The sequence below is a fragment of the Bactrocera neohumeralis genome, unplaced genomic scaffold, assembly GCF_024586455.1.
Source record: "Bactrocera neohumeralis isolate Rockhampton unplaced genomic scaffold, APGP_CSIRO_Bneo_wtdbg2-racon-allhic-juicebox.fasta_v2 cluster10, whole genome shotgun sequence".
NCBI classification, from domain to species: Eukaryota; Metazoa; Arthropoda; class Insecta; order Diptera; family Tephritidae; genus Bactrocera; species Bactrocera neohumeralis.
Window position 1 is genome coordinate 26,456,276 of NW_026089623.1, and position 13,656 is coordinate 26,469,931.

The window sequence follows — 13,656 nt, forward strand, 5'->3', positions numbered from 1 at the left end:
AATCGATTTTTTTTTATTTTGACAGTAAAACCAATTGAAAACATGCAGTGAAAATTTCAGACCGAAATTCATAGTATTTGATAAGTTACAGCTCATAGTCGCCGACGTGTCGTAAGCGACTGTCTACCAGGCGCCATTGACAAGTCTGCAGCTGCTACGTTTCTAAGCGCATTTTTCTCGAATTATCATTTTCTGAAACCGTTATGATCCTAAAAAATAAGTATTCAATCGATTGCTTTAAAATGTTCTTCTGCTCATTTATACTTATCGTCCCTACCAGAATTGTTTATTTTCGAAAATATTTTTATATTTGTTTTAAACGATTTTTAACGAAAAAACAAGATTTTCGAGACTTTTTTTTTGAAGTTCGACATTTTTGTTTTATGAAATTGATTATATTTGCAGAACTACTGAAAATATAATAAATTAGATTTTTTTTATTTCAGACAACATGAACAGCCGCTATCACCATGACCAGTGAACTACTTTTTTTTGTTGGAAACTACTTAGATTAAAAAAAAATTTATTAAAAATGTAAAAAACGAAAAAAAAAATTTTTTTGTACATTTCAAAATACAAATAAAAATATTTTAAAAAATTAAAATGATTGAATTTTGTTGTCGCATAAAAAAAATTTTCCTAAAAAGTGGTAAAATGTATGCGTTCACATGAGAGTACCCCCTTAAACTTGGGGAAGGAATTTTTCCCACTCCAAATTTAAGGAGTAATTGTAATATTCTTCTCGATGAGTCTCTGGGCCAAATAGTCCATAGTTTAGAAATTTTAATAGATGCAGTATACCCTGACATCGAGAATTTGCACGAAAAGGAATTTCATTGGTTGTGTTCTAAGGCAATAGTGTCACCCAGGAATGATAGTGTCAACGAAATAAACGTTTTAGTTATTCAAAAAGTTCCCGGAAAAAATAAAAATCGATAGACACCGTAACTAATATCGGAAACGCAGTCCATTATTCCTAGGAGTTTTTACCTTCATTAAGCTCTTCTGGACTGCCACCACATGAATTGGCTTTAAAAAATGGTATTCCAATATAATTCCAATGTAAATATCGTTGACAGGGAAGCTCTGACGCAGTAAATTATTTTTCAGGAGCAGAGAAAATAAAATATATAGTAAAGGCCTTTTTACAAAAATTAAAAAAATAATAAAAAAAATGAGAAAATATGTGTGGGAGAGTGTGTAGAAAATTATAACTTTTGAAATTATTGTTTAATACCCATATGAAGCCGGGGCGAGCTGTTAGTGATGTATAAGAACTCAATATGCGGCATTCTACGAAATTATTATTGGGTTAAAATCATATTTGGTAACGTAATATCTTTTCATTACTACTAGTTACTTCATGTCCGAGATATTTATACCTATTTAAATCAACCCAAAGAAAAAATATGTATGTAGATATGTGATATAATAGGTCAAATGGTTTCTGAGATATAGTACCTCTGCACCAAATTATAGTTTCATATCTTATTTTGGAGCTTAGTTGAATGACGTTATAGGTTGTCGAATAACGGCGGAAAGGGAAATGTCTTCATATGTATATTGCACCGTAGGTTTATTGTTTAAGGCGCGCCTTAATGTACAAACATATGTATGTATAATTGCGATATCACTGCTTGAATGAGTAAATAAACCGTATGTAAATTCATATAATTACTATGTATAGGTAAATCTTATCACACATATGTATTCTTTGTCACAAGCAATTCAAATAACCGAAGCTGAATTGCAATGAGCTAGGCGTTACAAGTACGCAGAGCGAAAGTGTTCTACGGATATGGATATAAATCATAAGCATAATCTATTGACAAACGAGACTTGTCGTGGGAACTAATACGGGACGCTTTGGCGTTTAGCAGGAAAACAATACGTCAATAACACTTCACGGTCGCAGCAGTAATTCAGTTTGAACTCGGTGGTGCATATTAACAGCCGCCTAATACGAATATAACAGCACTTTCAACTCTCAACAAATAACGACTATGGGATATTGGTTAGAGCTATTGGATTGGATATTAAGAGATCCTGGAAAACTAATACGCTATTTAGTCCTTTTTGTGTGCTCAGTTATTGTGATTGTTCAGGTACATAAAGTATTTTCATGGAGGGAAGATTTATTGGAGCTTGCAGTGATAAATATGAAGTGTTAATAATTAACAATTAGTGTTGGAAAGACACTCAAGAATCGAATGCAAGTTGTTATGAAAGTATAATAATCTCTTGTTTTCCTCAACTAGTTGTCGGAATGCTTTACTAAACTGAATAGTCCACCGATATCAACTCACTCATACTTTAGTCTGAACGACACTGTAGAAATGCCAGCTGTCACCATATGCCGCGAGCCACCATACAAAGAAGATGTACTAAATGTGAGTTCTCCAATAAGTAAATTATGATAACATTTTAATTTTTATCAACATTTGCAAAACGAAGAAAGGCCTATGAACGGCGGTGCGGTTACTCTCCGTGTAAAATATAATTTTAAAACTCCCAAAACTCACAAAATAAATAGCTTAAATCACACATTTCAGGTACTGTTCAAACAATTTTAACTCAGTTTGGAGAGTAACAATATTTAGACATTCTATGTTACGCAATTTTTAATTCCATACAATTTATCGAAATAAAAAATTGTACAAATCGGACCATAATTTCCAAGCCCTCAGATACCAAATATATAGACCCCAGTATTTCTTGCAGACTTTTTACCGATTATTATTATATTGGTCCATTGTCAAAGGAGATCTATGAGAATATTTTTATGATAACTTAATATTTTTGAATTTCCGATTTGCTTAATACCACGTATATGGGTCAATGTGGTACTTATCTTAATGAAAACCAGATGGAACATCTTTCTAATAACTGTATATCCTCGTGATAAAATTAATAAAATCAGGTGAATTAACGATTTTCAATGTATCACTTATACCTTATAGTTATATTGGTCAATATGTAAAGTATGTTAATGAAACTCAGAGGGCACTTTTTTTTTTTATGAGAATGAGAAATATATATATTATATACATACATATACATACATATATAGGAGTATAAAATGTTTGGTTACATTCCCTTATAGCGCCCATACACGAGCACACAAGTGCGTTCGATCGGTATGAATTCGTTTGCCCATACACGACACACAAATCCATTTTGCGTTCGTTCTTCACAGAGTTAACATGTGCGACAGGCAAGCGGAACATTTCTTGGAATTTATTTCTAATGTAGCATTTTTATCTATTTCATTATATTTTGTTAATAAGTTATTCCAACTTTTATTTTTCATACACTATGTATATGTATGAGCGCTTAGGAAAAAAGCGAAAACTTTGAAGCGTGATTTCTCGGTTTTTCATTTTTACGATTATTCTTAATTGGCGGGCAGGATAGAAAAAAAACTAAACGTGGTATAAAATTAAGGCAAAGTTTATTATCATTGACATAAAATTATCTTACATTTAAACTAAAAAAAATATTAAGAAAAGTCAAATTTTAACATATTTTTAAACTATTTATTCAATTTTTAATAAAATTTTAAATTTTACACTTTTTTTTTGGAATTTTCTTAGTTTAACTAGAAGATAAATTAATAAAAAATATGAATCTCTTTGAATTTTTTGTTTCCGTCCGAAAAATGTACATGCGAGATGCATCGGATAATTGCTTTCCAAAGGCAGAATATCAAAGATTTCGTATCCAAAAAATTTGTGAAAGATGTTCAAATATATAGCTATAAAGCCTAGAAATTTCGCTTGAATCAATTATTTCTTTCCAACCAAAAAAATCCTCAAAAAAATCGATTTTTTGAAGCCTCGAAAGCAGGCCCTTAACACTTGCCATTGTCCGCGATCTTCACTGTTCGGCGACACGAGAGAAATGAGATTTTGTGCGCCGACAACGCCATACACGATAAACATGTTCGCGCACCGATCGTAAAAAATCAAACATTTTCGCGAACATGGATCGGTACGCGAACAAGCTCATACACGATAAACCGCAAGCACACACATACCGATCGAACGCACTTGTGTGCTCGTGTATGGGCGCTTTTAGCCCTCTCTTGTTTGTTTATTACAAAAATTGTCCAACACTGAAAAGTATTTCCTATGCTTTGATCTTTACAAATTGCAAAAGTACAAAAGGGTTGACTACATCCGATCCGATATATTATACATATGTCATTTTTATTCCAGTCTTTATTTATTAAAATCTATAAATACATCCTAACGTGTTGTTTTTGATATATTTTGTAACGTTAATAGAATGGGCTCCATATAACTAAAATTATATAGTTGAAAATTAGAAATGATAAGAACCTCTTTCTTCTCTCGAATTAATGAGCAGGTACATATGTATGTTTGTATGTACATATTTTTTGTGTAAAGTTATAAAAATATTAGAATTAACAAAGTATGCTAATTTGTTACAGCATATTTGTATATATTTTCCAAAACATATGCACAAATTTTGCTTAAACGACATATTTTTATTACATTTTAATAGTAAGCTTAGTTGAAAAATTACTTTCTGTTGATTTAAATCGATGAAGCGACTGATATACGAGACCGTTTTGCAGCAAATATTTTAATGTGTATTTTACAACGAGATACATACATACGCAGCAAATTTCATATATTAAGGATGAATGACTTAAAGAAATATTCGGTGTGCTAAGTTCAAGTACTACTATGTACTCCGAATGAGCTTCCTCCTCCAATCACCAGGGTCGACGTAGAAAGAGCGTTTCCTTTGTGGCCAAATAGGGAGAGCTTTAACTTAGAAAATTAAAAAAAAAAAACAATTAACTTAATTTTAATATGTAAAAAATATACCATTGTATATTTTTAATTTATTATATTTATTAGACTTTTTTAAATTATGATATATAGTGTTGTTAAATTTTGTGGCTTCATTTTTGATGCTTTTAGTTTTTTTTTATAATACTAAACATTACATTTTATATATTTCTTTGTTGATTATAAGCCATAAGCAATAAGCATATAAAAAAGCTTGCAATATAAATAAATGTATTAAAGTAGCAAAAGAAATTAGAAATTTTCTTACATATTTTGTTTGTTAATAAAGCATATTTTTGATTTTTTAGTGTATATTAACGAGATGTAGCCAGATATCATTCATTTTTGATACGTAGCGAAGATACTTTAAAAATATTATATTATATATATTCGGTCCGCTGATATGAAATCGGGTTGATTTTACCATATTTTAATATCAAATTTTGCCAGCACCTGAAGGACTGGACTTTGATTCTAGCAAGTTACAAGAGTATAAAGTGTTACACCCGAACTTAGCCCTGCTTCACTTGTTTCCTTCATTTTTATTCACTATATCATACGACTTCAAGGGTTTCAACAAAGTTTCGCATCTCACGTAATTAAGGGTTGGGTAGTATAAGGTGCCAGCGAACTGGATCTCATGATTACCGATCTTTATTTGTCCCATTATGGAATGATTGACTCTCATGGATTATCTTTAGATATGTATATTTTCATATTATATTTCTTTTACATCTACATCGTCGGACAAAACTTATTGGATTATCTCAAGTGTCACACATATTCCGTCATAACTTTTGACAAATGTAGATGCATTAGAGGAATTTTTTTTCTTCAACAGAAAGATCGCATATTCTATATTAAGAAACAATTCAATTTTATTTTTCAATTTTTATGTAAAATTTATAAATTATAACAGAAGTGAAAAAAATAAAAATTCGTGCTAATAACTCATTGGACTAACACTTTGATTAACGAAATAACCACTTCCAATGAATTAATTTACCATTATCTGGCAGGAAAAGAATTTTGCAGGTACTTAAAGTTATAAATCGTAGATCAGACTTATTCGAATTGTGTATGTAAACGAGAACGGGTGAGTTGTGAAATATATAAACTTTTCCCGAAAAATGGTACTAAAAAATTGTTTTAGACAAAAATGGTTGGAAAAAGACATTCAACTGAACTTAAATTATTATTGTAAGCGAATTCACAAAAGGTGTGCGACAAAGGATCTTTGCAAAAATTATTCTGTTGGGAAATCAACTGTTTCTGCTATTTTACGCAAGAACAAAGCAGAAAGAACCGTTAAAAAACTTAATATTGGAGGACGTTCTAGAGTCAATTCGGTAAAGGATGACTTACGAATAATGCGCGAGTTTAAAAAAGGTGCAAAGATATCAGCAAAAAAAGTTGTAGATAGCTTACAACTAAGCATGAGTACGCATATAGTACAACGACACGCCGTTGATGATGTTCTATTTAGCTTCCGTGCTGCGAAAAAACCATATATTTGCAAAAAAAAACAAACGATTAGCACGTTTGGAATTTGCGAAAATGCATATCAATTGGACTCCAGAGCAGTGGAAGTCATATTGTTTTCAGATGAGTTCAAATTTAATTTGCTTAGGCCGTCGTTATTTGCAGGGTACAGTAAAGCATGGTGGGGGTAATATAATGGTGCGGGGATGCTTTTCTGGTCAGATAGAAAGACCTATTTACAGAATAGAAGGGAAAATCAATAAGCTCTAATATAAAAATATACTGCAAACCCAAATCTTATCCCATACTATCAAAAAAATGCAGCTTGAAATTATTCTTCTAATGCATCTATGTATGTAATAAGTTATGACTCGAGTTAGTCCAATGAGTTTTATCCGACGCCGTAATTCTAGTTCTTCTAATAAATAAAACTGTGCGTTGATGAAAATGTAAACATTTTATTAGTTTATTTTATTTTTATTACATTATTTTATTTAATTATTATAGTTTTTTCCAATTTGATTCATGTAATAATTGAAACCTTATCGAATTTTAAAGGATGCGACATTGGTTAAATTGAAGTCTTAATCCTGAGGAATTAAAAAATTTCAATAAGAGACAGGTCCGATTTACTAGCTGTCAGAATACTTGTATCTTTAAAATTTTCGTTTTGGAAAGATCGCATTATTATGCAGATGCTTTGAATTCGAATATTTTAATATACACAATTAAAGAATTAATAAGTTATGTCACAGTCTGTTAAAAGTAATATAAAACTTATTACAATTTTTTAAATATTTCTTTTAGAGTATGTCGGGTGGTATATGCCCGCATCCAAAATATATAACTTGCTGGAATAACTTCCCTTTCAACGACTTAGAACTAGATGATTTCTTTATGAATTCAACCTTTGATTTAGAAGAAACCATATTAGGTGAACAATATGGACTTGATGGATTAACAAAGAGTGAGTTAAGATAAAATATATTCAATATTATCAATTTATTTAAATATATAACTGCGTATATCAAGATTTAGAAATAAAAACCAGCTTACACTTCTACATGGGCCGCTGTTACACTTTGAATCCTAAAATAGAGTTAAAACGTACAACTCGTACTTCTGGTTATTCTCTAATGCTTACTCATCACATTATACCGGGCTCAAGTATGGAAATGATGTTGGAAAAAAATCCAGGATGGCATGTTTATATACATGATCATCGTCATGAGTTCACAGGTAAATAAAAATTTATAAAGTTTTGAAACTACTAGATATATTGAAACCCTTTTAATTTTTCCTTTTACCTTATTTCATGAAATCTTACTTATTTATTTTTTTTAGAACTCAATGTCAAAGGGGCAGCACGTTCAGAATATATTTTCGCTGAAATTGACGAAGAAATTGAAATAAAACTCCAAAGTCAACAATTCAGAAATATTGAATCCAAAGAAACGCCTTGTTCAGCCACACTAAGCTATAGTGACATGAAGGTATACTAACCTTTTACTACCTACCACGTTTTAGGTATTTTAAAGAAAAGAAGATCACTTATTAAAAGCTTAAAATAGTAGGGCTAATTTCGGGCGGCACATGTATACGGGCAAAGTGTAAATCATAGGCCACAAAAAATACACACAAACCATGCCTATGTATATTGACATGTATATTGCCCTCAAATGGAAGAAGAAGAAAATGGAATATCATATCTTCTTAACGTTGTTGTTCAGGGTGCCATCGATTTACCCCTCTCTTATCTCAAACAAACCTAACTCAATTTTTTGCAGATATTTACACACAAATAGATATGTATATACTGCATAGAAATGAAAAACTTCGATTTATTAAAAACATAATATTTTCTCAGTGCGCAGAGTTATGTGTTTTCGATGACTTGGCTACAAAAACCAATTGCACTGGTCCTTGGATGACCGGTATATTGCAGCAACCATGCGATAACAGCAAGTCAATGCGTGCCTTAATAAAGGATTACGGGATGTAAGAAGACAAAAGAACTGACGTTTTTACAACAAACTTTAAATGTCATTTTATTATATAGCTACTATGAAAGTGACGACGACATTGAATGCGATTGCAAACGTCCTTGTAACGCGCGTATTTATTCGACATTTATACAAAGCAGAAAACAACTTAATTCAGGTCAGCAATATACCCAAGTATGGATTTACTATTCCACAAAACTGGTTTCGGTAATATTAAAATCGGAAACAAATTTCACAAATAGTAGGAAAGTTTATATCTACGTGTGTTCTTTTCAGCAGATGGTGGAAGAACGTCTGAGTTATGACACAACACAATTTATAGCTGACATTGGTGGCTCATTGGGTTTTCTGCTAGGTCTCTCTGTTCTAGGATTAATCGGCATATTGGAACATGTTAGTAATTGTTCAATTTTATTCATAAAAAAGTTAGAAATATTTTTCTTATATTCAATGCCTTAACTTGCCTTATAGCTTACCTTATTTTTCTGCGGAGGATTAATAAAAAAACAATTAAAACACGAGAAGCAGTTACAAGACGACGCAGAACGTCAATCCCAAAAAAGTGATGCAACTGATATAACAGGTACAACTCTTGATATAGCCACAATATCCAGAGAGAAGAAAACATATATGGACGAAGAAACTCTTGCTTGACTTATTTTCATTTATTATTTTTTATTAAGTAGTATAAGTAGTATTTAATCACTTTATACCGTTTAATAAGTAAAACTGTTCCTTGTATGTGGTATCCCGCATTGAGTAAACTTAGCAGCACTTAAATTTTTATCAAATTTACATCCATTTCTCCGCCTCTCTAATAAAGCGTCGTAAACAAATAGAACGAAATTTTGTTTTTTTTTTTCGTTCTAAGTAACCCAACTTGACTCGAACGGGTCCATTTAAACTGTGTAAAACAAATCGATACAATCTACAATTTTTAGATTAATGTATACTAGTGCCCGCATACGAGGAGTTGTTAGGGGTTCTATAGAAAGCTGACAACAAAATCATCTTCGGTATCCGCAAAGCCAGGATGAAGATCTTCCAAGGCAATAAAGTGGCGACACAGATAATTTCGACAAAGCCAGCCAGCTGCTAAGGGAGATCTCAATAAGAGATCAGATCTGCAGCATTCAAAAAGTGCTACAGGGAATTTGACAACCCTCTTATATGAGAGGTGAAACAATACACGATCAAAGTGTTAAATAGCAGTAACTACACCGGTGTGAAAATTAGACGATGGGCACCCCTACTTCCCATATAGCACAATTTTAAATTCCTTGATTCTTTTCCTTTCCAACACACAAATCAAGAAGTAATTAATATAACGGGATAAAACCCCCAAATGGGTTGAGGCTGATCGGCTTCGCCAAGGCGCGAAATAGATTCCAGCATAGGAAAATTCATCAAACAAGCTGGTTATCTCCGAATCGAAAGGCCACCAATCAGATCGGTCATGTTGTGTCCAGTGTTTCAGATGTGTCCAAGCATTGAAACATCTTGTTGCAGCTAAGTTATGTATCCGCCTCTGTGCAGCAAAAAACGTATGTACGTCAACAAACACAAGGAAGGTTCGACGTCGAGAAACTGCAATCACAACAAACAGCCGAATGATTTTCTGCTCGACTTGCACTCCTGCTCTCTTAAAGTACTCTTCAGCAGCTCGGTATAAAAGAACTGTGGAACGGCATTACAAGCTCCTTAGATACGGCTGCAAACGAAACCATTTTTTTCGCAAAAGGCAAAAGAACAGCGATTAACAGAAGGTTTCAAGGCCGGAGCATATTTTTGTAGAACCCCAGTAGTAATCTAGTGACCGATGCCTGGAGCCCGAAATTATGGAGGGAACACTTCTCCAGAGTGCTGAATGGCAGTGAAAACATAATATCTAAAGATAGTGAAACCAGTTTCCCCATCAATGACAATGGAGCAGAGTTTCCATTGCCCGATCATACATAAAGAAGTTCGAATAGCAATTACCGGTCTGAAGAACAACAAAGTGGCGGGGAGCGATGGAATGCCGGCCGTGCTATTCAAATACGGTGACGAAGAACCGATAAAGAGCATGCATCAGCTTCTTTGTAAAATATGGTCGGACAAAAGCATGCCCGGCGATTGGAATTAAAGTATTCTACGCCCAACTTATTGTGTGAAAGATTAAAGCCCACCGTCAACAAACAAAGACTTGCGATCTTTTGCGAATCGGCAGCGCCAAATAACCAGTCAATGGAATGCCAAAGGCTGTTTAAATGCAAATGTTAAAAACATGTTTTAGTTTTATAAGTTCAGTCGTTTCAAGACTTTAGAAGTTGCAACTACTGAAGCATTTTTTAAATTTAATTTTACTTTTAATTTTAATATTTTAATTTACAAATAAATATATAGTACAATTATTTTCATATTTACGTAGTTTTAGTTGCGATCGCTATACGAATATAAAATCAGAGTGTTTTAAAACTAGCAAACACTGAACAAATTGTCGATTTGATTCGATTTTTCAAAAAACCAAAACCAGAAACAAACCAAATGATTTTGCACGAGAATGAATTATAAATTTTAATTTATTTTCTACAATTTTCTGTAGGTTTTGTTCACATTTTGCTCAAATTCTTCAATAAAATTTAAAAACTATTAACATTAATAAATTGTATTTTCTATTGGTCGAATTTCGACCACTGTCGACTCTAGTACGTATAATTGCGTGAGCGAAATCTAGCGGTAACATATGTAAGTGTGTGCTTATGCTCGCCAAGCCGACAAATATGCATGACTACGGGGCAAGTACAATCATTATCTGCATTGAGGTGAATGACTTCAAAGGTTTGACCTTGAATAATTTGAATTAGTGAATAATAGTATAATATATATGTAAGAACATATAAGCGAAGCATGCAGTGATTCTCAATCTGCCCCAGCACCATCTCAAGTCTAAAAATTATCAAAATCAGATCATAACCGTTCAAGTCCTCAGATACCGAATATGGGAACCCCAATGCCGCTTTTTACCAAAAATATCGGACAGTGTGCGACATATATGTCAGAAATGGGTTCTATACATCCCTTAACCTCCGTATGCATAATAGAAAGATTTTCGAACTTCCGGTAGACTTTATATACTTGTAGCTTACATAGTATATAAAGCTCTTAAGGAAATGGTATGAGTGTGTTTTCTTAACAACATCTTTCACCAAAAATGGATAAAATCGGGTCAAAACTTGTTTTAGCACCCATATATGGTAACTTATATCCAGTGGTGGATTTACACTAGGGGCAGTCGCGGCTAGTGCCCAGGGAGGCAAAATTTGGAAAGTAGAAAAAAAAGTGAGCTGGCAGATGTGAAACATCGAAATTGTTTTATAAAAGAAATAGCAGAGAACGTATATTTAGAGAGAAGGTTCACGATGTTGAAAATTTAGGGATATTTACTGTTTTGGATGAGCGTGTTTCACCACTTAACATCAGGGGCAGGAAAACAAAAGAACTGAGCATTTTCAGTGTTAAATGAGAAAAATTATGCTATCTCCGATGTTAAGGAATGTACGCTTACAGATTCGCATATCTACAATGCGCCAAAGACTCTGAATATAATTTATATACATATGTACATTGTATGTATATTTTCTATATCAGTCACCGACTAGCAGTCAACGCGATCGGTCACGCTTGTTAAACAGTCCATAAATTGTTTTTCTCTACCATCAATTCTCTTTTCTCACGGGTCGCGCACCAGTGCATAGTGTATTTGTTTTTTTTTCGCTACTTCTGTACATCTAGTGATTTGTAAACACACGTGCTTGACTAAACTCTTGATGTGAGATGGCCCCCGGGCCCCAATATCTCGGGAACAATAGATTTGCTCTATTGTCTCCGAGCCCTCGTGCAAAAAGAAAAAAGCCAGCAAACGGTATTGAAGAATTCCCAGAATTGCCCGTAACAAAAAAAGATAGGCCCAAATTTCTTGTGATAAAATCTAAAGACGAAAATAAACCACTAAGTAGCTACTCCATTTTTGCGGTGCACAAATCACTCCTGGCTGGAGGCTTATTGCTGCTGGTGAAAAATAAAGAAATAGCAAAAAAGTTTATTAACACCCATTCTCTACCGGGCCTTTGTCAAGTTTCATGTGAACTCCACCATAATTTAAATTGTGTTAAAGGGACAGTATACGCGCCATTCTTAAATCAAGTTCCAGAGGACGAGATTATTGAAGAACTCAAGCAATACAACGTCACTAACGTCCACAAATTCACGCGCATAACTGAAGGAGTCGTCAAGCCAACTGGAGCAGTACTACTATCATTCGACACCTATTTTTTACCGGAAAAAATTGACATAGCCTGGGAAATATGCACTGTGCGGCCATATTTCCCAAACCCGATGCGATGCAAATCGTGTCAGAAACTTGGGCATACAATGAAAATGTGCAAAAACGCACCCGCCTGCGTCTCTTGCAACCTACCCCCCCATCAACCAGAAAACTGCATCAGAACATCATGTGCAAATTGTTTTGGAGAACACGCAGCCTCGGCCAACACATGCCCCAAATATCAACAAGCCAAAGCTATTCTTAAAATAAAAACTGAGAAGAAATGTTCTATGCGCGAAGCGTTAAAATTACACAAAATACAAAATCCAATCGCAGTCACAAATTCCATTTCATTCGCCCAAACAACAAAAATACAAGACAATTCTATAGCACAAGTAAATACACATAATCCGCCTGATTCCAACAACTCTACTTCAGAAGCTCCTAATATTATGCAAGAAACCGTCAAAGCAACTACTAGCAAAGACAGTATACAAAAATTTTTAACAGAACTCAACGCTCAGCCAACAAATAAAACTAATCTGACAACAACAACTAATTCAACAAAAGATCATATACTATTGTTACATTAAATCAACACAACAACTACGGTAGCGAGAAAACGTCGAAAACAGAAACTGAAAAAGAAGAAGATCACCACATGGATATCGACACGTCTACGTCTACAACAAATACCATGAATAGAGCAATAAGCAAAGGGAGTCCCAGCGTACTGAGACGTTCACCTATCAAAAAAAAACAACAGCTCCAAGTAAACAAGGCTATGTTCGTAAATGCATCATGACGCGCATCATGACGATTGCATAACAAACAGAACGTTCAGAAATACCAATATTGCAGCACTGCAATAATCAAGCGTTCAAAAAGACAACACTTCTATCAGCTGTCACTCATAATTTCTATCAAAAAATTGTTTACTGCATTTAACTACGATGTCTGACGAAAAGTAAGTGCAAAACTGTTTTATTTTAATTTTTGTATTGAAATTTAGTTAAATTATGTTAATATTAATTGTATAAATTAT

The 13,656-nt window shown here is 33.4% G+C and overlaps 1 protein-coding gene across 3 annotated transcripts; it reads left to right on the forward strand.

The window, feature by feature from the left end:
• Positions 1-1,779: 1,779 nt before the first annotated feature.
• Positions 1,780-9,160, forward strand: LOC126765248 (acid-sensing ion channel 4-A). 3 transcript variants are annotated; one of them, XM_050482936.1, is made up of 9 exons: positions 1,780-2,105; positions 2,259-2,390; positions 7,110-7,269; positions 7,335-7,541; positions 7,647-7,795; positions 8,170-8,300; positions 8,362-8,512; positions 8,582-8,698; positions 8,777-9,160. In XM_050482936.1, the coding sequence occupies exons 1-9, from the start codon at positions 2,004-2,006 to the stop codon at positions 8,957-8,959; spliced, it is 1,332 nt and encodes a 443-aa protein (XP_050338893.1). In that variant the 5' UTR covers positions 1,780-2,003; the 3' UTR covers positions 8,960-9,160. The 3 variants fall into 3 exon arrangements, with proteins under 3 accessions (XP_050338893.1, XP_050338894.1, XP_050338895.1); XM_050482937.1 differs by having other exon boundaries at positions 8,585-8,698; XM_050482938.1 differs by lacking the exon at positions 8,777-9,160 and having other exon boundaries at positions 8,362-8,462; positions 8,585-8,692.
• Positions 9,161-13,656: the final 4,496 nt, after the last annotated feature.

What these genes read in the sequence shown, in the direction of transcription:
- LOC126765248 (XM_050482936.1), top strand. Translation starts at nt 2,004, where the DNA reads ATGGGATATTGGTTAGAGCTATTGGATTGGATATTAAGAGATCCTGGA. An exon ending in ACTTGATGGATTAACAAAGA is followed by an intron (nt 7,270 to 7,334) that starts GTGAGTTAAGAT and finishes GCGTATATCAAG; the next exon opens with ATTTAGAAATAAAAACCAGC. An exon ending in TAATCGGCATATTGGAACAT is followed by an intron (nt 8,699 to 8,776) that starts GTTAGTAATTGT and finishes CTTGCCTTATAG; the next exon opens with CTTACCTTATTTTTCTGCGG.